The sequence below is a fragment of the Pituophis catenifer genome, unplaced genomic scaffold (assembly GCF_029215685.1).
Source record: "Pituophis catenifer annectens isolate HBS135680 unplaced genomic scaffold, rPitCat1.0.hap2 SCAF_10, whole genome shotgun sequence".
Taxonomy (NCBI): Eukaryota; Metazoa; Chordata; class Lepidosauria; order Squamata; family Colubridae; genus Pituophis; species Pituophis catenifer.
The window spans coordinates 1,989,755-2,014,845 of NW_027256890.1; the positions used below are offsets into that span (position 1 = coordinate 1,989,755).

The 25,091-nt window shown below is 45.3% G+C and overlaps 2 protein-coding genes across 2 annotated transcripts; one reads left to right on the forward strand and one right to left on the reverse strand.

Annotated features, from left to right (window-relative positions):
- The first annotated feature begins 32 nt into the window (after positions 1-32).
- TRIAP1 (TP53 regulated inhibitor of apoptosis 1) lies at positions 33-1,332 on the forward strand. The gene is made up of 2 exons (XM_070951425.1): positions 33-218; positions 850-1,332. Exons 1-2 carry the CDS (start codon positions 66-68, stop codon positions 931-933), a joined length of 237 nt encoding a protein of 78 aa, XP_070807526.1. The 5' UTR covers positions 33-65; the 3' UTR covers positions 934-1,332.
- Positions 1,333-6,033: 4,701 nt separating this feature from the next.
- COX6A1 (cytochrome c oxidase subunit 6A1) lies at positions 6,034-10,027 on the reverse strand. Its single transcript, XM_070951424.1, has 3 exons — positions 9,877-10,027; positions 8,082-8,221; positions 6,034-6,279 (listed from the first exon to the last, which is right to left on the reverse strand). The coding sequence occupies exons 1-3, from the start codon at positions 9,974-9,976 to the stop codon at positions 6,199-6,201; spliced, it is 321 nt and encodes a 106-aa protein (XP_070807525.1). The 5' UTR covers positions 9,977-10,027; the 3' UTR covers positions 6,034-6,198.
- Between the last annotated feature and the right edge of the window lie 15,064 nt (positions 10,028-25,091).

Here is a 25,091-nt window from a genome sequence, read left to right on the forward strand (position 1 = left end):
TCCGCTTCCGGCGTCGAGGCGGAAGTGACGCCGCGCCTGCCTCCTGGGCGCTGCGTCAGTCCGCCATGAACAGCGTCGGCGAGGCCTGCACGGAGCTGAAGCGCGACTACGACCAGTGCTTCAACCGCTGGTTCGCCGAGAAGTTCCTGAAGGGGGAGGCCGGCGCCGAGGGAGACCCCTGCGTGCAGCTCTTCAAGCGCTACCAGCTCTGCGTCCAGGTGACGGGCGGGGCTCGCTCGCGGGACAGGCGGGAGGGGGGGCTCTGTGTGTGTGTGTGTGTGTGTACAGAAAAGTATGCCCCCCCCACGAAGAAGGGAGAGTGCCGTGTTAACGCTTCTCGGCCTTGGTCACGTGAAGGCGGGCGGACTTCAATTCCCAGAATTCCCCAGCCAGCGACCAAGGACGGACGACCCAAGGCTTCCGAAGGCGGTGGGCGGGGCGTCTCCAGCCAGCGCCTCCCTTGGGTGTTTCCGGGCAGCGTCCTGGAAGCGAATTTGGGCCCCCCCCCCAGCCTGCATCCCAGGGCGGGTAGCGGGCAACCCGACCACCAGAGGCTGCCTGGTTTGGGGATATGCCGCATGACGGTCCGTTTCTCAGCTGCGGGTCTCTGAGTCCTGCTAGGCTGAAATGTCCTGCAAATCCAGCCTTGGGAGCGATTGCTGAAGGGTGGACCAATGCCTTGTGAAAAAGAGGGAAGTAGGGGGTTCTGCTTGCAAATCTGAAAACAATTGATGCTCCTTTTCTACAGTTCAGACATTTATCTTGTGGCTGTCCCAGACTTTTAATGCTTAGGATATGTTTTTTTCAGCCTCAGCATCTTAGAATATCCTTCATTTATTTCCCTTTCAGAAAGCTATTAAGGAGAAGGACATACCCATCGAAGGCTTGGAATTCATGGGCTCCAGCAAAGAAAAGTCTGAGAACTCTTCATAAATCTGATGACACCTGCAAACCCCCCCCCCCCTCCCAAAAGACTATGAAACAGGCAAACTAAAATGAACTGGCTGCCAAACAAGGAACTCACTCTAATACCGCTTATGCGGGTGGGGAGATACAGGGTGCTGCTTCCTTGCAATGTTTGTCACATCATTCTAGGGACTGCTGCTTCGCTTCCATTGTTGCCGGGAAAATTTTATCATGATTGCCTATGTACAGTCATGTGAAAAAGTAAACGCCCCTATTGAAATTTTTGACTTCTTCAACCTACAGATACTTGAACTTCCACAATATTGATAAAGAGGACACAATATAACATATATCATGCGCTATTTAAATTTTGTGGACCAGTGTAAATTTAAATAAAAATAATTGAAATTTTGCATGTATAAAAAAGTAACTATACCTCTGTTTATCACTACCTCAAATGTCTAAAATAGGGTTTTAGATGAGTAGAACATTGTTAGAATCTTGGAGGAACTTGTCGTTAAAGCAGGGGTATCAAACTCACGTCATCACAGCAGCGTCATGCGATGTATCAGGACTTTTTTCCCCTTTGCTAAACTGCATGGGCGTGGCCAGCATGTGATGCACCCAGTCCGCAGGCCAGGAGTTTGATAGCCCTGTTTTAAAGCCTCAGGCTTTTAGTTTGAGTTATACCGTTGCTGAAATGTGTGCTATCCTCCTGCTTAGCTTGAAAGAATGCTTAGGCCTTCCAAAAGGTTATAGAAATCAATGAGCCATAAAAGGATTTTAAAAGATCACCAGATAATTGGGCAGCAATCATTCCAATGATTACAAGTGGAGAAGATTTCAAACAACAGCCAATTTGGCCAGGCATTTGGTGGTCAGTGACCAAAATAAAATGACTCATTGTCCAGCCTAGGGTGTCCGGTTAGGTTCACCCCATGGGCAAATGCAAGACCTCGAAAGAAATCTCTAAGAACCTCAGAATTATGTCACATGACCAACAGGTATCTCTCTTCACTATTGATGTCTAAGTGTATGACCACCATTAGAATGAAGCTGCACAAATTAAATCTACATGGGAAGTGAGCCAGGAAATCTTTGACCTTCAGAAGGACCATCAGGACAAAACTAGTTTCTCATGAACATCTAGATGTTGTGGCTCATGACTTGGACAACTCTTGAGTCTAAAGCTGCTCCAACTGAACCAGTGGGATGTCAAGTCTCTGGAGACACCAACACAGGAATCGTCTGAGGCTGATCAAAAGCATCAGACTAACCAGAGCGGTCGAATCATGAGGTGTGCCCCTTCATCAAACACTTGACATGTAGAGCCAAGATGCTCAATGAGGTTCTTTGTGAAATGGGTGTGTGCATTAATTAAAAATAGTTGGCTACTGCCTGGTTTAAGAGGCAGCTCTGACCCATGGAAACAACTGTGATTTCCTGTTGTGATAATGTTGTTCCTGTGTAAGAAATCTGAAACTCTCACCCTAGGACTGGTTGAAGAGCCTGATTTGTTCAGACCTCTGGGCTGAATCATGACTGCTCTAGCCTGCCCTGTGGAAAGAGGCTACTTGGGCAAGTTTTATCTTCAAAGACCCTGACTTACGTTACTTTGCTGAGCCTTAGGTAAATTGCTTATCACCAAGCAACTCTGTGTGTGTTTGTTTGGAACCTGAAGCGGGACACTAGGCAAAGAGCAGAATTTCTGGAACAATGTGCTCTGGACAGACAAGGCAAAGATAGTGTTATCTGGCTTTAGTAGCAGAAGACATTAAAAAAACAGTTTGGTGTAATGGAGAAAGTGCTGACCTAGAAAGCAGCAGACGAATTCTAGTCCCTCGAGGGACAAAATCCTGTTGCACGTTCTTGGTCCCACCCAGCTCAGAGTTGTGTGAGGAAAATAGGCAGAACGCATGTTCACCACCTTGAGTTGTGTATGAAAATAATAAAATTAGATGAAAAAAATAAAGGACAGCATCTATTTACTCATTTTTATAGCCGCCTGTGTCTGGTTCTGAGTAATTCACAAAGTTAAAATTTCACAAGAACCTGATACCATCTGTAAAGCACATTGGGGGAAATGTTCTGGTCTGGGGCTGCATCGGGGCCTGGACCCCACCATGGAATCCGCCATGAACTCTGGGCACTTGAGGGTCACGCGAGAGCATCTCTCAGAAGATTGAGGCTCAACTGAAAGTGGACCATGCAACATGACCATGATTCTAAACCTCACAGAACAACTGGAAAAAGAGAGAAGTGGCCGAGTCAAAGCCTGGATCTGAATCCCACCGAGATGCTGAGAGGGATTTGAGCTTGGCTCTGCGTGCAGGAAACCCTCCAAAACCACCAGCTGAAAAAATTCTGTAGGAGGAGTGGAAAGAAGACAGTCATGAGAAATGCCTGCTGGAGGGAGTTTCTGCCAAAGGGGTCAGTGAGAGGCCTTGGAGCCAAGGGCGAGAGAGGAGGACTTCCTTTTTCCCCGCAAGGAAAGGGCATATCTGTGTTGTTGAATAAATGATTGCAAAGTCCATTTTTCATAGGCTATTTTGTTCAATCAAATCACCCATATACTGTTTGACGATACAATAATAGTATGTCTATATCCCCCCCCCCCCCCACGCCCGGTTTAGCGAAGAGGGAAAAAGTCAAGATACGTCACGTGATGCTGCATGTTTGACACCCCTGGTCTACATAATTTAAACTACATAGGATATATTTACTTTTTCACATGACTGTAGCTCATCAGGGCTGTGAACTTCCCTGTATTGGCCAAGGCAGGTGGATCAAGGCTAAGCACTATTTCGGAGGGAGGGGGCTGCTGTGTTTTGCATTTGAATTTGTAGCTTGCAATTCCAACATCTTTTTCTGAGGCCTAGACATTGACACTTTGGAGGGGGGCAGGTGGAAGTGCTGTGAAGTCCTGGATCAGTTGAATTCTCTCTTGAAGGATTCTGCCTGTCTGAATGGAAAACGGAGCACTCCCATCTGTCTGGCTAAGGCTGTGTGGATGCCTACAGGCCCTTTGAAGGTGCCATTAAAGACAAGATGGCACCTCTGCAACCCCAGAATGTTGCCCTTTGATCTAAGCTGGCTGCTCTTCCCAACCAAGACTGTTAAATAGGCCGCTGCTCTTGTACCCTGGGCCACGTTCAAAATCGGAGGCCAGAAGGCAAAGTTCCCTGGCAGCCTCTTCTCATCTCATGGGCAGAACCCTTAATTCTTCAAATCTAGAAATGAAATAATTAGATAGGTGGCATTAGAATTAAAAAAAAACCTTACCAATACTGACGGCGGCATTATTGTAGCCAAATTGAAGCAACTAGTTTAAGGTGCCTCAACTTTCGTAAACATTTCTAAGCTGGATACAGGATGAGCTTGTTAAATCCTTGCAGCAAAAAAAATAATCCTGTTTTCAGGAATGCCTGTTTTTTTCCAGTTAATGCCATCACTGAGGCAACAAAACATCAAAAACCTCAGACTTTGCAATAAAGCAGGAAGCCCTCCCTGTATCACTGGTGCAAACTCCTTTCAGCAAGCATCACTGCCAGGAAAAGAGCATTTTAAAGAAACACCTGATATAAGTAGAGCATGTCTAGCATCAGCACAATGAAGCAAATTCTGGCTCACCATAAAAAAACTACAATTTTATCTTTATAATACAGATTTTGAGAGAGAAACTTTTAGAGAGAGACTACTGGAGTAATCCTCCCCCAGCACCTACTCCACTCTTGACAAAATTCCTTTTTGCAATCCTTTACTCTCTCTCCCAGATTTATCCACAAAAGCAGCATCTCTTCAAATGTGCCAAGGCAATCTAAAACCCACTTTCCTGTGTATAATAGAAAACACTTTGGACACTGTCATAGAAGGCATGGAAACACTCTTGCAGGAGAAAGTGCCTTACAATGTGATTGAGCAGTTAAAAGTGTGTTCTGGTATATGCAATAATTGAAATTAAATTAGGAAACTAAAATACAAAATTAGAAATGACTTGTAACTTAGGTTTAAACTGGGGGTTATGCTTTGACAGAAGCATATGAAGTTATGGTTTACAGAAATACAGAAGTTATGCCTGACAGAAAACCCACTCACAACCTCAACTTCAGAGAATCCCTCTCCACCAGCCGGGGGGTGGGTGGGGCTGCCCTCCTACCCACAGATCAGCAATGGATGCTGCTCTACTATAAAGAACCCTCGCAGAGGCCAACAATAAGATGCAATCACATACCACTGCTATTTATCACATTGGGAATTTTTTTAAGCAGTATTGGATCACAGATTTGAAAGTTCATCTCCTGCTTGGTGAAAGATTTTAAAACAATTTTGGACAGGGTTCTGTTTGAAGTCTTCTGGCAAAGGGAAACTTTAAAAAGCAACCTATTAAGATTGGCTGATAACTGTGAAGATCAAGAAATTTCTACTGGTATCTAACCAAACGTGTTTATTTAGAATCTAGTTTCAACCTACTGATTCTAGTTCTGACCTCAGGGACGTCAAGCTTCATGCCTGCTCCCTCCTTTATATGACAATGGTTTACAAATCTGAAAGCTCCTATTGTATTTTCCCTTGGTTTCCTCTTTTTTAAGGATAAACAGACCTAGATCTTTCAACTGTTCCAAAAGCTTGGCAGCTCTCCTCTGAACGTACTCCAGTTTTCAATGTCTGTTTTAGATCGCAGTGCCTAAACTGGAAGGGAAGAATGGGCCTCAACCAAGGCAAAGAGAAGAGCAGGGAGTTGACTTCTGCGATGTGGATTCTATGTTCCTGTTAATGCATCTCAAAACAGCACTTGTCCCTTAGCAGCTGCACTATGCAAGTCAGGTCTAAATAGTGCTGAAAAATAACCATCACAAGATGAATAATTCTGTGTTCACTAAAATGATTACTCATTTTCTTGTCAGTTTCCATACTGGAAACGTACTTCTTCAGAAAATAATTTGTTCTAATTCCAAGCAATCTTGACCGGTATCAGTTTACATCACATATCTTAACAATTTGAGCACCACTGCTTTCCTGCAAACAGTGCTGCTTAATTTTTCATCTACAAAGCTCAACAATGCCCCCCCCCTTCAAGATAGTAGGATAAAAGGTATTGATACAAAGTTTTAAAAAATAAATGAAAGATTTGGCTAGAATATTTTTTATTTCAGGAGACTTCTACAGGAAGAACATCAACTGTAAGAAGTCAGAACAAACAATACAGGAAATGCAGATTATGGTCCCAGCCTTGATTCTGGTCCAGCTACCTTTAATGGTCCATGCTGTGGCTGTGGTCCACTTGCCTAATGGTCACTCTTCATAGCCAGTTGGAAGTGCATTGACATGTGGATTATGGAAAAAAGTATGGTTCCCATCACCCCAAGGGAAGGGCTGCAAAGAGAAGAGAGATGGTACTTTTAGTTTTCTAAGTCAGGGGTGAAATGCTCCCGGTTCGGACCGGATCACCCGATCCGGTAGCGATGACGGCGGGTGGTTCGGAGAACCAGTAGCAAAAATCCCTGCCCCCCACCCCCATGCCCAACTGAGCCGCACAATCATCAGAGGCTTTTTTTTTACTTTTAAAAGCATTTTTATACAACCTCTTTGGCCAAAAAAATGCTTTTAAGTAAAAAAAAAAAAAAAAAAGCCTCTGATGATTGCGTGGCTCAGCTGGGATCATCAAAAAAACCCTTTTTTTCTTTTAAATGCCTCTGACGATCCAAGCTGAATTGCCTGATCATCAGAGGCATTTAAAAGAAAAAAAGTCTCTGCCAATCAGGCAACTCAGCTGGGATCGTCAGAGCCTTTTGAAAGCATTTGTTTACTTTTAAAAATGGTTTTAAAAGTAAAAAAAAGAAAGGCCATGCCCACCCAGTCACATTACACCCCCCCCCCACCAAGCCACGCCCACAGAACTGGTAGTAATAAATTTTAGATTTCACCCGTCCTAAGTGATATATACAGTAAGATGTCTATAATGGCTTTTTGACCAGCAAGGTGGCAGCAACCAGCCAATGTTATCTCAAAAAGCTAAACCTGGTCAGATGTAATTAGTATAGACATGGGGGACCACTACAAAATCCCAAGGCTGTAGACTAGATTGTGAAGTCAAAAAGGGGAAGGGAGGGGCGAAATCTCAGAAGGAAAGACAAACTACTTCCACAATGTAGCCAAGAAAAGTGCATGGGTATTTTCAAGAGGTTACCAGGGGTCAAACTTGATTCAAAGGAGCCTTAAGGATAATAGGCAATTTTTAAAAATATTTTTCAAAAATCAATCCTTGAAGATGTGCAACTGAATGTGCAGAACAGTGGCTTTGTTTGGCAGTAATGCAATGATTCTTTTTTAAAGTTGGCATCCACTGAGGAATATCAGAAATTAGAGGTACTTTTTATATTTTTTGTCAATGTGGCTCAGAGACAGCAATTGGCCCATTGAAGATCATGCACAGGGATTGTTGGGTGAGAAATTGATTTTTCTGTATTGGAAATAAAGCTCATTTCTCATCAAAACTTAGTTGTGAATTTTATGTAATTTTATGTCACCTCGCCCTTAAAATTTGCTGTGAACTAATAAGAGTTCAGGATACTAAATAACCATAATCAGTTTCCCAATAGGTAGGCAATGTAATTCTCACCCTACTTCAAACCCAAGTGTAGAAGAGACTTATAAGAAAGGAAATACAAGTAGTTCTCAACTTAACAGTTCATTTAGCGACCATTCGAAGTTACAACGGCACAAAAAAAAGTGACATGACCATTTTTCACACCTACTTTCAGGATCCCCATAGACATGTGATCAAAATTTGGATGCTTGACAACTGACTCATATTTATGACGGTTGTGGCATCCCGGGGTCATGTGATCATCTTTTGTAACTTTCTGACAAGCAAAGTCAGATTCACTTGACAAACATATTATATTAATTTAATAACTGTAGTGATTCACTTACAACTGTGGCAAGAAAGGTCTTAAAATGGAGCAAAACCCATTTAATAAACATCTCACTTAGCAACAGTAGTTTTGGGCTCAATTGTGATCGTAAGTCGAGAACTACCTGTATTAGATGAAAAACAATGGGTATATCCAGGCCATGCTTTTGGGATCTGACCCAACCAGTCAAAACCTCAATTTCTACAAATGTCTCCCAACAGTCTGTATAGAACAGATCCAAAAACAATGCAAATTCAGTACCTTGGTCCGGATGTAAAGATGCTTGTAAGGAATGAATTCTGGCCTTTCATGATGATCCTCTTTCTTCAGGTAGCAATTTAGCTGGCAGATAGCAACAGAAGGAATAGCAACCACAAGAGACAAGATTTTCCATAAACGATCTAATTGATTGAATTCAAACATAAACAGAAAGTCAAGGAGTGTTATTTCTTTGCAATAAATTAAAATATAGGACCGATAGAATTACTATCCAAGCCTTTTAATTCAATTTACAGATGGTGCAATGAAAAATTGTTGCAGGACAGCTTATAACTGAACTGAAAATGTACCAGGAGGAGGAAAAAGTGGAAGATGCTAATTAGTTTGGAATTATTTTTTGATTATACAGTGGCTCAATTCACAAAAGATACTAAGCTAAAATTGGGCTGCTTTGTGCTTCAGTATTTTTTTTTACTTGGCCAGGACCGATTTTTAGTTCCTATAGGCAATTCAACAAAAACATATCTGGACCAGGATGTCCTAAACCAGGGCTGTCAAACTCCTGGCCCATGGGCCAGATAAATCATGCGCTGGCCACGCCCATGGCCGGTTTAGCGAAGGGGAGGAAAGTCCCAGTACGTCACGTGACGCCACCGTGATGCAAGTTTGACACTCCTTTCTTAAGATGAAACCTCTCTGCTGCAATAATTTCCTGCTTAATGTCATATTTTTTTCTCAACCCCAGCCCCTCCTTTCCATTACCAATTCCAGAATATTATCAGCAAAAGAAAAAGAGCAAGGCTAACACCACACGAAGAAATCCAGGTAAAGAGCTACGGTTAGTGTATTTTATAAAATAGGTGTACTAAAGATCAATCTCAGAATAGTAGTTTGTGGAATCAAAGATACTTCTGAAACTGGAATCATTGCATCTTTTATCTGTGTAATTTAGCATCTTACATAATTTAGTTTATTGTCATTGCACCTTGTACAATGTACATTATATTTATAAAAATAAAACACAAACCCACATCCTTCGCATTCTATACAATTGAATTGAAAATCAATATTGCATTAATATTGCACTATACAGTAGAATTCAATACAGTTACTGCTCTGGGTAGAAGCTGTTTTTCAGCCTATTTGTCCTTGTTTTTATTGCCTTTATTATTACCATCTGGCAGACAATTTTATTGTATGCCAGATGGTAATAATTCAAAAAAAGGGTGCCCGGGATTAGATGGATCTTTAAGAAGCATTGTACCTTTAGCATCCTGTTTTATATTATTTAGATCTTTATATTACTTAAGAGATTTCTTAGAGACGCCCGCTCCCAAATAATCTGCAGCGCCTTCTGGGAAATGCTTCCCATTTTAATTAAGTTTTTTTGAGAGCCCCTAAATTGCTGTGTAAATGTTAATACAATGAGCGGTACTTAGGAGGCTCGTTTTGGCGCAGGGGCTACGCCCCACTGGGCTGGTTGACTGCATTAACCCATCTCCCACGTTCAATCCACTCAGCCACAGACTTAGCTCGCACAACAGGCCAAGTCGTGAAAACCGAATTCGATACATTCTCCATGGGCTGCCCGGGGGCCGCACCCGAGACCAGCCTCCCCAGTGCGGGAAGGGAGCTCCTAACCCTTGCCGGTTCCTCCAGTCCCAGGCAGCGCCAGCCGCGATTCGCCTCGCGGGGGACATTCGGGCCTCTAAAGCTTCTCTGGGGGGGCGCCAGGCCCACCGCCTCCCGCCTGCAGAGGCCGCGGCGGCCCCGATACGAGGAGGAGGAGGAGGAACAAGCACAAGGTCACCCGGTCAACAAGGCCGTCTCCACGCACCGGTCCCCTGGTGCTTCTCCGGCGCCGCTGCCGTCGACAGAGCCCGCTTCCAGCCCGCCCCGGCTCCCAGCCGCCGCCAGACCCTGCCGAGCGCCGCCATCGCCGCCTTCTCCCCCTCCGTCCTCAGGAGGGTCGCTCGGAACCGGAAATAGAATGGCGATTGGGCGGCGCGGATGGTGACGTCACGGCAGCGCCGAAAGGCCCGCGCTCCCGCGCCTGCGTAAACTTTGGAGGCAGAGTCGCGCGCAAGCGGGCTGCATCCGGGTTCCCTTCGAGGCCGGCTGGGCGGGGCTTCGGAAGAACCGCGGAATTCAGGCTCAAAGAATAAAGCTCCGCTGAATAAAGCCACGCATGCGCACGAGGCCAGTGGGTCGGTGCCTGCAAACGCGCGGACTGCGTTCCCGCAAAGTCTCCGGTTCCTTGTCCGCCGGGCGAAGGCGGCCGCCTGAAGTTGGGCTGAGCGTGGGCGGAGGGCTGATGCGGGTTTTAGTTTATTTTTTTATTTTATTCAGTTTATATAGCCGCCCATCTCATTGCGGGACTCGTTTCAGGGGAGGGAGGCAGCTTTGCAAGAGAAAAGAGGGCTGGAGAATGGAGCCAAGTCTACTCTGCGCAGTCGTTGGAGCTCCCCCAGCTGGGCCATCCATCCATCCATTCACCCATCCAATTCATTCGTTCATTCATTCATTCATCCATCCATCCCTTATCTCCCTCCCTCCCTCCCTTGCGTGTCTCTCTGTCCGTCTATCCCAGTTGCCTGGCGGGCGGGCGGGCGTCTCCTGACCGACCCAGGCAGGCGATGGCGCTGATGATGTACCCCGGCTGGGTCACGAGACGTCTGCAAGGCAACAGCCAGGAACTGCGCGGCTCAGCCGAGAGGCTCCTCGGGCGACGGTTTCCAGCTGGAAAGGTTCCTTTCCGAAGAAGAATGGGCGCAAGGGAGCCCCGGGAGCCCCTGCAAGGCGCTGGCTGGGGCACCGGGGCTCTTGGGGCACCCACCGGGGCGGCCGGGGGACGGAGGAGCCGAGGGAAGGCTCTCCTGCTTGAGCAGGGGGTTGGACTAGAGGACCTCCAGGTGCCTGCCACCTTTCCGTTCTTCCGCTTGCCGGAGCCTTTCCGCGCCTGGAGGGCGAGCGGAGCTTCGGGCATCCCCGCAGCGAGGTGGCCCCGAAGGGCAGGCTCCGTTCAGGCCAGGAGCAGCTAGTCCCGGGCATGAGCCCCCCTCCCTCCCCGTCCTCTGGCCGTGGCGGGCGGGCCAGCTGCAGTCCCCGCGGCCTCCGCGCGATGGCCCGCTCGGCCAGTCCTTCTCCGACCCTCGGACGCGCAGCGCTGCAGGCAGCTGGAAGGCTCGGGCACCGGGCAGATTCATCAGCGGCTGGCCCGGGTTGGGCTCTGTCGCCCACGCGGGACAGAGGCCTTCGCTGGTGCGTGTCGGCCTTTCCCCTCTTGCAGCTGGGCGGCACGCGAGGCGCCTTCCCGAGTTTAGCGGGCAGGTCGAGATTCTACACCAGGACTTCTCAACTTTAGCAACTTGATGATATGTGGACTTCAACTCCCAGAAATCCCCAGCTAGCAAAGATTTCTGGGAGTTGAAGTCCCCACGTGCTGGCTGGGGCATTCTGGGAACTGAAATCCATCTCCCTTCCAGTTGACAAAGTTGAGAAACTTCACTTTACTACAGGAAATAAATCCAAGGAGCCTCATAATGTCAAAAATTAAGTTTGACTTTTAATCGCACCAACATTCAGGCTGAATTTGAGGGGAAGATCTTGGAGTCTTCACTTCACTCGTCTTTGCAATCTTTCCAATTCTGTGGCTAGATAGATTCACCTGGACCCTTTATGGCTCCCTGATCTTAATATCCTATTTTTTATGCAATTCTGGATTGAAGGAAAAAATACCCTCTGGTTTTGTCTCTTATTTCCAAGTATTTCCAAGGTGGGTAGGGAAAGGTGAAAAAAAGTCAGAATGATGGCTGAAACTGCATATAGAAGACATATCTTTTTCTGTTTTATACATCATTATTTGTGACAAGTAAAAGGGAAAAAGTTTTCATCATACAGTTATGGCAATCATCTTGGTTTTTTCTGCTCTCCCTTTCTTCAGATATCCATGCTCTTTCTACTGTTCTTTTATTTATTAATAACTGGTCAACCTTCTTTTGGTTTGGATCCTAAGTAGGTTGGGTCCTTTTTATTAAACCTTATTATAATATAATATAACAGATAGAAACAAAGATATTCAGGAACTGGGGGAAGGAAAAGAAAGGAAAAGGGAAAAAAGTGATTTTCAACTTATATAATTCAGTTACAGCCTCAGCTTTTTGCTTTGTATATTTAGTAAGTAGTAGACAATTCTATGACAAATTAATCATCAAAACCTAAGATCAAAGTTTCAATCTCTTCTGTTTCAAGCATAAAGTTCAGAAGTGGTTTCCAAGCAGAAACAAAACCGAATAAATTCTTCTTTAATTAGAGTAGTTAATTTTTCCATCTCTGCTGATCTAGAAGCTTTTTTGATGAGAGACTTCCAGGAAAGGTTAGAGGGCTGGAAGTGGGAAATAAATCCAGGCAGGAGACACAGAGGTTGCTAAGTAGGAGCCAAAGTTGACTTGAGGGAGACTTTATTGTTTTTAAACTGCTTTTTTTCTGGGAACTCAAGCAGGTGATGCCTTCAGTTTATCCTCTCCATAAGCATCTTGTGAGATTAAGTTAGGCTGAATGTGACTGGCTTAGAGTTGACATGTCAAGTCTGCTTGATCCCTCTGATAAATTGAGAAGGCCAAAGAACAAATTTAAAAAATGCAAAGGGGCATGTAATAAAAGCAGAATGTCAGATAATGGTCAGATGTTTGGGTGGGGCATGGTGCCAGGAAGATACAGATACAGATTAACAGAGTTGGAGGAAGGGACCTTGCAGGTCATCTAGTCCAACCCCCACCCACCCACCCACCCAAGCAGACCCTACACCTTTTCTGACAGATGGCAGTCCAGTCTCTTCTTGAAACTTCCAGTGATGAAGCCCCCACAACTTCTGAAGGCAACTTCTGTTCCATCAGTTAATTGTTCTCACTGTCAGAAAATTCCTCCTTATTTCCAGGTTGAATCTCTCCTTGTTCAGTTTCCATCCATTATTCCTTGTCCGGCCTTGGAAAATAGCTGGACCCCCTCCTCTCTGTGGCAGCCCCTCAAATATTGGAAGACTGCTATCCTGTCTCCCCTGGTCCTTCTCTTCACTAGACTAGCCAGGCCCAGTTCCTACAACCGTTCATCGTATGTTTTAGCCTCCAGTCCCCTCATCATCCTGATTGCTCTCCTCTGCACTTTTTCTAGAGTCTCAACATCTTTTTTATGGTGTGGTGACCAAAACTGGATGCATTACTCTAGGTGTGGTCTTACTAAGGCTTTATAGAGTGGTATTAGTACCTCCTGTGATCTTGATTGTATCCCTCTGTTAATGCAATTTAGGATCGCATTGGCTTTTTTGGCTGCCGCTGTTAGCTCATAGTTAACTAGTTGTCCACTAAGACTCCCTCTCACAGTTACTGTTATTAAACCTGGTTTCACCCGCTGTGTATGTGTACTTTTGGTTTTTCTTGCCTAAGTGTAAGACTTTCCTTTTTTTCTACAAAATCAAGGATAAAGGTGAAGGCCTAGAATGAACTGAGGCTCACAACGAAGACCAAAACATGTTGAGAGGGTTCTCTAAGGATGTGCTGAGCAAGAAGAATGTCTCTGGTAGGACAAGATGGTAAGATGGTAAAAGAGAAAATTGGGAGAAGGTTTAATTCCAACTTTGCACCTCTCATTTTGCAAATGTACTTGAACCTATCAGAAGCTGAACTGTGGGGACAGACGGAAAAGGCAAGTCAAAATAGCCAAGATTTTGGGTGAGAGAACACCCAGAAGCTTGGAATGAATTCAAGTCACTGGATTGCAAGCCACACCACACCACGCCCACCAAGCCATGCCCATAGAACCGGTAGTAAAAAAAACTGAATTTCACCACTGGACTGGAGGCTAAAACATTCGATGAACGGTAGCAGGAACTGGGCCTGGCTAGTCTAGTGAAGAGAAAGACCAGGGGAGACATGACAGCAGTCTTCCAATAGTTGAGAGGCTGCCACAGAGAGGAGGGAGTTGAGCTGTTTTCCAAAGCACCTGAAGGCCAGACAAGGAATAATGGATGGAAACTGAACAAGGAGAGATTCAACCTGGAAATAAGGAGAAATTTTCTGACAGTGAGAACAATTAACTGATGGAACAGAAGTTGCCTTCAGAAGTTGTGGAAGCTTCATCACTGGAGGCTTTCAAGAAAAGACTGGGCTGCCATCTGTCAGAAACGGTGTAGGGTCTCCTGCTTGGACTAGATGACCTCCAAGGTCCCTTCCAACTCTGTTAATCTGTAATCCTTGGTGTCCTGCAGTTTCCCTCCGCAGCTGGACTCTGATCCAAGGCAGCAAAGGATTTACTTGAGTTGGGGGCCTCAGGCTGTGTAGCCCTTTTTTCCTTGGGAATCCAAAGCCCTGGACTGCTGAAGAAGATATTCCAGCTGTTGTCGTCTTTTTCCTAATCTTGGCACCAAAGGCTGCTTAATTTTGTTTGTTTGTTTGTTTTCAAGAATTTAAATAAATGTTTCCCAAACTCGCCCTTCAAGATGGGACAGGCAGCTGGCTGGCTTCCTTGAGAGTTGCCATGGCTTCCTGAGCCCCTTTCCCGTTTGCAGCTGGAATTTGGGGGGGGGGGGGCTTTCAGCAGACTGCACTGTTGATTTGAATGGCAAATTGCTTGGAAACAGTTTCTCCCTCTCTGTAAGATTAAGGGGTGAGGGTTAAAAAGGAAGAAGCTGATGAGCGAACAGCTGAACTGGTTACATTTTATAAGTTTTGTTATCTACAGAATGTTTACAGTAGGATGTTGCTATTAAAGGAAGCGTCTGGATTAGATTTCATTATCTAAGAGGTGGAATAAGGCATTGACCTTTAATTTCTTGCTACTGAGCCAAGAAAGGGGCTATCAAAGCTCAGTGAAGACAGGATCACACCAGGGGTGAAATCCAAAATTTTTCCCTACCAGTTCTGTGGGTGTGGCTTGGTGGGCCTGGCAGGGGAAGGATACTGCAAAATCTCCATTCCCTCCCCTCCTGGGGGAAGGATATTGCAAAATCTCCATTCCCACCCCAATCTAGGGCCAGCCAGAAGTGGTATTTCCCAGTTCTCCAAACTACTCAAAATTTCTGCTACCGGTTCTCCAGAACCTGTTAGAACCTGCTGGATTTCACCCCTGGATCACACCCATCTCCACATAATCTGCAACAGCCAAAGAAATCAAACAAAATGAAATTCAATGCAGAGAAAAGTAAAGTCTTATACTTAGGCAAGAAACCCCCCCAAACACATATAAACACATATAAACTGGGGGAAACCAGGCTTAATAGCAGTAACTTTGAGAGGGATCCTGGAGTCTTAGTGGACCAACAGTTAAATATGAGCTAATTGTGGAGCGGCAGCCAAAAAAGCCAATGCGATCCTAAATTGCATTAACGAAGGGATTCAATCAAGATCAAGGGAGGTACTAGTACCACTCTAAAGCCTTAGTAAGGCCACACCTAGAGTACTGCATCCAGTTTTGGTCACCACACTATAAGAAAGATGTTGAGACTCTAGAAAAAGTGCAGAGAAGAGCAACCAGGATGATGAGGGGGCTGGAGGTAAAACATGAAGAACGGTTGCAAGAAGTGGACATGGCTAGTCTAGTGAAGAGAAGGACGAGGGGAGACGGGATAGCAGTCTTCCAATATTTGAGGGGCTGCCACAGAGAGAAGCAGTGGGTCAAGCTATTTTCCAAGTCACCTGAAAGCCAGACAAGGAATAATGGATGGAAACTGATCAAGGAGAGATTCAACCTGGAAATGAGGAGGAATTTTCTGACAGTGAGAGCAATCAACCAATGGAACAGAAGTTGCCTTCAGAAGTTGTGGGAGCTTCATCACTGGAGGCTTTCAAGAAGAGACTGGACTGTCAGGAATGGTGTAGGCAGGTTTCCTGCTTGGGCAGGGGGTTGGACTAGATGACCTACAAGGTCCCTTCCAACTCTGTTAATCTGTTTTTAAAAATGCACAGTATTTCAGTTCAAAACAGTGGCCCAGGAGCCACAAACTGCTGAGGCTGCTTTCCCACAACCAACTGAACCCCAAGTTCCTAGTCCTTCATATTTGCAACCACAGCAAGAATTTATCAGCATCTTCAGAAAAATCTGTCTGAATGTTGGGGAACTATAGAAAGGCAGACCCATAGTGGTGGTGCATACTTGGGTCAGGAGGCTGTGCTAGGAGACCAAACCACAGAAGCCACGATGGGAGAAGCGTCATGCAAGGCCTTCTGATACAAACACCCGGTTCTGGGCTGACTGTTTTCCAGAACTGGGTTGATTCCTGGAACCAGGAAAGGAACTGGACCCAAGAACAGAGCAGAACCAGCTTCTACATGAAGGAGGGAAGTGATCAACAGAAGATAGCAATGATCCTGCTCCTCCATTCTGGAGGACAGTGAAGCCAAGTTGTAAAAGTGGTGGGGAGACGAGGGAAAGGGAGGAGAGGAGAACTTTGAGTTACGTTGAGTTACGGAACTGTAGAGTTGGAAAGGATCTTAGAGATCATCAAGTCTAATTTGCAGGATTCAGTATACATGCCCAGCAGTGATCATTCAGTTCTGCCTAAAAACCTCCAGTGAAGTCCATCTTTTGCTTCCCTTCATCGGACCTTTGAGCTAACAGTCCACAAGTGTAGTAAGATGAGGGTAACAGATGGATGAATGAAGAATTGATATTTGGGGTTATTTTGATTTACCAGAAGTTCACTGTCTTAATTTGCTTTACATGTATTTTTTTTTCTGGTGCATTGTAGGTTACATCAAAGACAAATGAACAGTCATCAGTGGTTCATCTCTTTCTTGAACCTACTTTACTTGCCATCACATTTATTGCTGGAGCATGTAGCTTAGGCATTCTTCTTTCTGGACAACACCTCTTTCCTTGATGCTGCTCTTAGAGAAAAGTTTCTTGTAATGCAGATAGGACTTTCTCTTGAACTTCAGCCCAGTTGCTTATCAAGGCAAATAGCTAAGAAGTTGACATTCTTCTCTCTGTCCTCCCATCCCATGGCCAGGGACTCTGCAGCTGCCGTTTGGATAAGCAAAACTGCACTACATGGACTTGGTGAAACCCTGCAAGGCCCAGCCAATTCCAAGATCTGGCTGCTTTTGATCTTCCTCGCTGCAGACGTTGCCCCAAAATCCTAGAGCTGTGTTTCTCAACCTTGGCAACTTGAAGCTGTGTGGACTTCAACTCCCAGCTTTGCTGACTGGGGGGATTCTGGGAGTTGAAGTCCGCACAGCTTCAAGCGGGCAGGTTTGAGAAACGCTGCCTTAGAGTGTCAATTCAGATCCCGTGGTCAGCCCTGATACGACAGCAGCCTCAGCGGCCATTCCTCAAAAACCTTCTTGGAGGCAAGAACTGGCCCGAAATGTGAGAAAAAGGCAGGAGTTTTTGAAGGAAGAACAAAGTCGCTCAAGAGCAGCTCCGGACAGTAGTTGCACATAAAGAAGAGCAAAACAGAGCCTTGGTGGCGCAGCAGACTAAAGCACTGTTAAGTAGCACCAGCTGCCTGCAATTACTGCAAATTCAAATCTCACCAGGCTCAAGGTTGGCTCAGCCTTCCATCCTTTCAAGGTAGGTAAAATGAGGACCCAATTTGTGGGGGCAATAAGCTGACTTTGTATAAAAAAGAACACTGCTTGGGGAGGGGGGGGCGCGAAAGCCTTACTAAGTAGATATATACGAAAGTATGAAGGCTATTGCTTAACGCATTGTAAGCCACCCTGAGTCTCCAGAAAAGGGCGGCATATAAATCGAACCAATAAACCAATAAAACAGATCTTTGATTGCACCATTGCAGCTGGCATCTTTTTCATTGCACATCTTGGGCACCCCTATTAAAGACTAACGGGGTAAATATCAGATATGCACCAATATGTACATTAGCTTCAAGCATCCCAGGAATGACCCCATTTGAGACTTTGGAAACAGTGCAGAGAAGAGCAGCTAAGACGATTAAAGGCCTGGAGACTAAAACACATGAAGAACAGTTGCAGGAATTGGGTATGGCCAGTCTAGGGAAAAGAAGGACTATGGGGAGATAGGATAGCAGTATTCCAGTATTTGAGGGGCTGCCACAAAGAAGAGGGAGTCAAGCTATTCTCCAAGTCATCAGAGGGCAGGACAGGAAGCAACGGATGGAAACTAATCAAGGAGAGAAGCAACCTAGAACTAAAGAGAAACTTCCTAACAGTGAGGACAATTGACCAGTGGAACAGCTGGCCTTCAGAAGTAGTGGATGCTTCATCACCAGATGCTTTTAGGAAGAGACTGGACAGCCATTGCCTGTCTCTTGCTTGAGGGTCTCTTGCTTGAGCAAGGGGTTGGACTAGACCTTTGAAGTCCCTTCCAGTTCTATTCTGATTGATTCTGATTGAGTGAATCTTTATGGAACTTGGAAGAGATACCTGGATAGCTCTGGATCAGGAGCCTGGATAGCTCTGCAGACAAGGCACTGTAATTTAACACCAGCTGCCTGCAATTTACTGCTGGTTCGAATCTCTCCAAGGCTCAAGGTTGACTCAGCCTTCCATCCTTTCTAAGGTAGGTGAAATGAGGACCCAGTTTGTGGGGGCAATAAGCTGACTTTGTATAAATATACAAAAGTATGAAGGCTATTGCTTAACGCACTGTAAGCCGCCCTGAGTCTCTGGAGAAGGGCGGCATATAAATCAAATTTAAAAAAAAAATACCTGGGAGAGAGAGATAGGAAATGAGAAGAATTAATCAGTAGAACTGTGTGTTTCCCTGACTTGCTCCGTCACTGGAGATTTTCAATAATATACTGGACAACCATTTGCCTGGGATGGTCTAAGGTTTTTACTGTGAGCAGGGAGTTGGTCTAGAAGACCTCCGAAGTCCCTTCCAGCCCTATAATTCTATGCTCTATTATTTCCGCCTGCTTTGGAAATATCTAGATCTGGAATGGGCACCGGCTCCCTGCTTTGCAACTCACCTAACAGGCTGCTCTAATTTGCGATGAACTCACCCTGCATCTTCGCCTTTGCTTTTGTCTCTACTTGGGCAGATTTACAAAGCTAGGACCGAATCGGGCAAAGTCTTTTGACTAGAGGTGGGGGGTGGTGTGAGAAGCCCCCGTGGGGGAGGCCTGCCTCCCACACTGCTGCTTTCAACGCTGACCAAAGAAGAAGAAGAAGAAGCTCAACGGTCCATTCGCAGCCATTAATCTGCATGGCTGCCGAACCAGGCAAAGCAAAGGAGAGAACCAGCCATGGCCGATGGGCCGCGTCTCCCTCCCCCCACTTCTCCCCTCTTGGAAACTCTTGCATGTCTTCCATCTCATTGTGTCCTCTCCTCCACCCGCCCGTCCCCTTCTTTTGACAAGCCACTCCGGGCCTTTGCCAGGGAGAGGGAGGGAGGCTGGAATGCCATTGTCCCTCTCTAAAGAACAGGCGCCTTATGCAAATCTTTATTGGAAGATCCTGGGAACTGGGTCTCCGGAGAGGAGGGGGAGAGGCCTGGGGAGGGGGGGGAAGCAGGAGGGGAGATCTTTGGCAGGCCACTTCAGGAGCAATTCAGGCTGAGCGCTTTGCTTTGCGCTGCTCCCTTTTCAAAGAGAGCACACCACCCATGGTGGATGTGCGTGTGGGTGTGTGAGCTCCTTCTGATTACCGGGGTCTTTTCAGCAGGGAGTGAAACAAAAGAAGATCAAAGTGACATTCCAAAGCCCCTTTTAGTCTTGGGCTGCCCACCGGCCGGCCTGACCTTACGAAGCCTAGAATTGACTCAATACTGTCTGAGCTCCAATCTTCCTGGTATTTCTAAAATAACCGAGAGGCTCTCTAACTAACCTATTCTGTTTGCTGCTTTTCTTTTTTATTAGAACATCAAAATCAGCTACCCAGAATGGTGTGCAGGAGGCAGAAGCTGGATGGTGTAGTTAGTAGTTAGGTCATGTTGGAACTTCCTGGCAGTGAGAACAATTAATCAGTGGAACAGAAGTTGCCTTCAGAAGTGGTGGGTGCTCCATTCCTGGAGGTTTTCAAGAAAATACTGGACAACCTTGAGCAGGGAGTTGGACTACAAGAGGGGTTCCCAACCTTGGCAACTTTAAGACTTGTGGACTTCAACTCCCAGAGTTCCTCAGCCAGTCCACAAGTCTTAAAGTTGCCAAGGTTGGGAACCCCTGGACTAAAGGACCTCCAAAGTCCCTTCCAAGTTATTGGACAGTGCTAGGTTTGAATTCCAAATTCTTACCAGAGTTCCCTTTGTAGATAATACACCTTTACTCTGTTTAGGACATTCTTACTCCCAGCCTGCTTGGATATTTGCCTTAAAGGTTAGAATGCCCAATTAAGCCCAGGAGTTTGTTCTCAGAAGAAGAGCTGACACCAAACTTTGACCTAACAATTGAAGGGTAACTGTCCTCCTGCTTCTCAGTTGCTTCCTTCCCTTCAGTGGCCTCGTTTAACTGGAGAAATTAACGTTGCTGTTGCTCTTCAGTAGACAAGTTTGCCTGTCTGCCTTGAAACGCAACAGAGCCACCTCAAGAAGCCTGAGTCGGAGATGGTGTCAAGCTTAAGTCCCAGAGGATGGAGACCTGGATGAGAATGAGGAAGCAAAGAGGCTGTTTTGGAGGCACTTACTCTGATATGACTTTGCTGGTTTTCTCCTTGACAAAGGACTGATAAGCTCTAGACCAGTATTTCTCAACCTTGGCAACTTTAAGATGTGTGGACTTCAACTTTCAGCATTCCCCAGCCAGCATAATAGAATAACAGAGTTGGAAGGGACCTTGTAGGTCATCTAGTCCAACCCGCCACCCAGCAGGAGACCCTACACCATTTCTGACAGATGGCCGTCCAGTCTCTTATTTAAAGCTTCCAGTGCTGTGAAGCTCCCACAACTTTTGAAGGCAACTTTTCTTCCATTGGTTGATTGTTCTCACCGTCAGAAAAATTCTCCTTATTTTCCAGGTTGAACCTTTCCTTGCTCAGTTTCCATCCATTATTCCTTGTCTGGCCTTTGGGTGCTTTGGAGAATAGCTTGCCTCCCTCCTCTCTGTGGCAGCCCCTCAAATATTGGAAGATGCTATCCTGTCTCCCCTGGTCCTTCTCTTCACAAGACTAGCCAGGCCCAGTTCCTGCAACCGTTATGTTTTAGCCTCCAGTCCAGTGATGAAATTCAGTTTTTTTTACTACCAGTTCTGTGCGCATGGCTTGGTGGGCATGGTAAGGGAAGGATACTGCAAAATCTCCATTCCCATCCCACTCCAGGGGAAGGATATTGCAAAATCTCCATTCCCACCCCACTCTGGGGCCAGCCAGAGGTGGTATTTGCTGGTTCTCTGAATTACTCAAAATTTCCGCTACCGGTTCTCCAGAACCTGTCAGAACCTGCTGGATTTCACCCCTGCTCCAGTCCCCTAATCATCCTGGTTGCTCTTCTCTGTACTTTTTCCAGAGTCTCAACATCTTTTGTATAGTCTGGTGGCCAAAACAGCATAGCTGGCTGGGGAATGCTGGGAGTTGAAGTCCATCCTTTTTAAAGTCACTAAGGTTGAGAAACACTGATCTAAAGGAATCTCATGGCATCTGCAATGGTCATTCAGCCCCAGGCCACAAATAACTTTCTGGGAAGGCCAATGTGCCACTCACCTTCTCCATTTCTTTCACCTGCTTCTCTTTTCTCTCTCTGACAACCAGCCGCAAAAATAAGAAGGACAAGCTGTAATTTTCCTGAGAAAATTCTTGCGAAAAAATCATGCCAGGCAGCCTTGTGCGCTGAATGAAAGCAAGTCCTTCTCATCTCTTGCTATTTCTTATGGACTGGTGTCCTTGGCTTAAAGCAGGCAGACGAGAAGAGCGATCCCCTTGAGGCTAAGGACAGCTCTTCTTTGCAAGGATCAATCGGAGATGGTGTTTGAATGGGCTTCATGTTTTGACTCTAACTGCATTGCAATGATTTGATAGCCATGAAATCTCTCAGGGCTGTTGGCTGAGATGCTCTAATGTCAGGGAAGGCCCTTGCCAATGGTTGGCTGAGGTGTTGAGAACAAAGCTGGCATAAGAACATTAGGTTAAAAAGTGGGGTGTTATGTTGGAGAAGGACATTGTAAGGCAATGAAGGAGGCACCTTGGACCTCAGAAGGATTTGCTGGAAGAGAAAATGGAAGGAGGTGGAAAGGACTGGAAACACTTCCCACCACCAGCTTCAAAGCTCATGGAAAAATTTTTCAGGGTGTGGCCCAACCCCTTTGTCAGGCTGTGACACATGACACAAACACACAAGAGGGCACTCTTGTGCCAGGCTGTCCTTTGGCAGATCTGGTCTGGAGATCTTTGGCTGATGTTTTGAAGAACACAAGTTCTTTAGCCTTTGGGCTTAGCAATGGTCCACAAATGCTGGTGGAACACAGCTGCCGCCATCATGGATGGACTCAAATATCCAAAAATTATAGAAAATATTGGAAACATCTTCCGGGAATAAAGACCTGCCTCTTCAGAAGAGGTTCTCTTGTAGGAACAGAGATCTGAAAAAAGGAAATGGCCTTCTCCCCAGCCATATGATGAACAGCGGTCCTGCATCGACCATTGTTGTGGCCATTGTGAAAACTTACCTTTCTCACTGACCTCTAAGTGAAGAAGGACAACAGTAGAAAATGTTGATGTTAATTCTATCCTGGTTACTTTGAAATCCCCCTTTTTTCTTGTCCAGGGTAAAAGAGAACTGACATCGTTGATGGGGCTGTGATGGGACAGTCCCAGTTCCCTCCTGTCAAAAGACGCAGTGAGGGAATCACAGGACTCGTATTCTGGGGATACTTGGGTTGTTTGAAACCTCTTCCCAAAATACTGTGATTTGAGGGAAGGGAAGGGAAGGGAAGGACTGTGGGGAAGAGGGGAGAGAACAAGAGGCCTGCTGGAGCACAAAAGGGCCACATTTGTAGCCAAATGCAATATTTAGTAGACCGTAGATTGCTGAGGATGATGAAGATCATAGGCTGGAACCATGACATGTAGAAGGAAAGTTATATTTCCTTTTTTCCCCTTCCTCTGAAGCTGGTTTGGATTTCCCATGAAATATCTCCATCAGGGTAACTTTAATTCATACCCTCAAGAGAAGAGGGTTGCGCTCTCTCTCTCTCTCTCTCTCTCTCTCTCTCTCTCTCTCTCTCTCGCTCTCTCTCTCTTTATCTCTCTCTCTCTCACACACACACAGAAAGAGAGAGAGAGAGAATAAGAACGAGAGACAGAGATGAAAGAGCCCATCCAATTGTTTCTTTTACCTATCTCCTTATGGTTTTAAAAAAATCCCTTTTTTGGCAGAGGAAAAAACCCTCTAGACTAAACTATCCAGGAAGAAGTAACAATAACAACCCCCTAGGAAATTGACGTGTTTGTTTGCTTTTTACTTAAAAAAAAACAACAACCCAGATCTGAAAAGTGAGAAAACATCACAGTTGTGGCACTGTTGCCTTTTGGCCCAGGGCATCTCCTGCTGGCTCCAGGAAACGGCACCCACCCACCCCAAATGAAGCCGGGGGCTGTCTATGAAACTGCTCCTTAGAAGTCTGCCATGATGCCCTGCTTGGGTTCCCTCTGCCAGGCTGCCAAATTCCTTCTAGGAAATTGGTTCAGCGGCCTAGAAATGTCTCCTGTTCAAAAGGTGAAGATAGAAGGACCAGAAGGAAGGGAAAAGAAGATGGATTCATTGGTTGGTTGGTCAACTTTGCCGGTCCAAATGTTTGTAAAGGGCGAGAAAGATTTAGAGCTTGCCAAGATTCAGGAATCTGTCTCTTCATTTATTAGCATTTGTCCCTCAGATTCCCTTATTCATACTGTTTTTTACCGCTAATATTTAGAAAAGTGTCTCTCAACCTTGGCAACTTTAAGACACGTGGACTTCAACTCCCAGAATTCTCCAGCCAGCATAGAATTCTGGGAGTTGAAGTCCACATGTCTTAAACCTGCCAAGGTTGAAGGACAGACTCTGGTTTAGAAGCTGCCTTTTACTCTGGAACCAGAGTGTGGTGCAACTCCTCTTCACCGTCCTTGGTGAGTGTGATTGAAGCTCCCATTTTTTCTTCTTAATTCCCACCTGAAGTTTCTTATCTCTGCCATTTTGTTCCTTTTTGTATTGGAGGTGCGGGTGGGTAATTTAGTTTTAATTTTGTTTTGGAAATATTTTTAACCATTTGTAAACCAGCCACAGTCACTTGGAATTCAACAGATTATAAATTTAACTTCTTCTTGACTTCCTCTTTTTACCTTTTCTGGTGTTGAGGGCATATAAATTTTAACAATTAAGTTAAATTACGATCTGGAGTTGCTCCAGTCTGGCTTCATTCAATAGAACCACAACTGAGCATAAAATTTCCATTGATAAGCAAGATGGTTGTTGAGTGAGTTTTGCCCCATTTTACAACCTTTCTTACCACAGCTGTTAAGTGAATCACTGCAGGTTAGTAAAAACTGCAGTGATTAGACTTAGACTAACTTTGTCACTTTGAATGTACACTAATTGGCATACATTAAAATGAAATTTTGTTGCATACAGCTCTCAAAGGGTCTCCACCTCCAATATACACTACATAAACATGACAAAATAAATAAATACAAAATGATGCATATGCCCACATATATGATATATGCCATGGTAACACAATTGTTAAGTGAATGTGGCTTCCCCATTGATTTTGCTTGTCAGAAAGTCTCAAAAGAGGATTATATTATGACCCCGGGACATTGCAAAAGTCATAAATATGTGTCAGTTGCCAAGCATCCGAATTTTAATCACACGATAATAGGGATGTTGCAACAGTCATGTGATAAATGGTCATAAATCACTTTTTTCAGCTCTGTTGTAACTCCAAACGGTCAACCTTACAACGAAAGGTTGTAAATTGAGGACTATCTGAATAGGAACTCCAGATAAACTGATCTATCAGCTTTACGGTAATTCAAAGCTAAGGAGGGAGAATTGCACTGCCAGGTTGATTTTTATTTATTTATCACCAAATCCCACAGACATCCCTGGAAACAATGAAGAGATGCAACCCCAGACAGAGGAAACAGGTGAAGGGACTTTTATATCTCGTCT

Coding starts and splice junctions, on each gene's coding strand:
- TRIAP1 (XM_070951425.1), top strand. CDS start 66: ATGAACAGCGTCGGCGAGGCCTGCACGGAGCTGAAGCGCGACTACGAC. Junction 219..849: donor GCTACCAGCTCTGCGTCCAG/GTGACGGGCGGG, acceptor TTTCCCTTTCAG/AAAGCTATTAAGGAGAAGGA.
- COX6A1 (XM_070951424.1), bottom strand. CDS start 9,976: ATGGCGGCGCTCGGCAGGGTCTGGCGGCGGCTGGGAGCCGGGGCGGGC. Junction 8,222..9,876: donor GGAGAAGCACCAGGGGACCG/GTGCGTGGAGAC, acceptor TCAATCAATTAG/ATCGTTTATGGAAAATCTTG. Junction 6,280..8,081: donor ATCTTTACATCCGGACCAAG/GTACTGAATTTG, acceptor TTCTCTTTGCAG/CCCTTCCCTTGGGGTGATGG.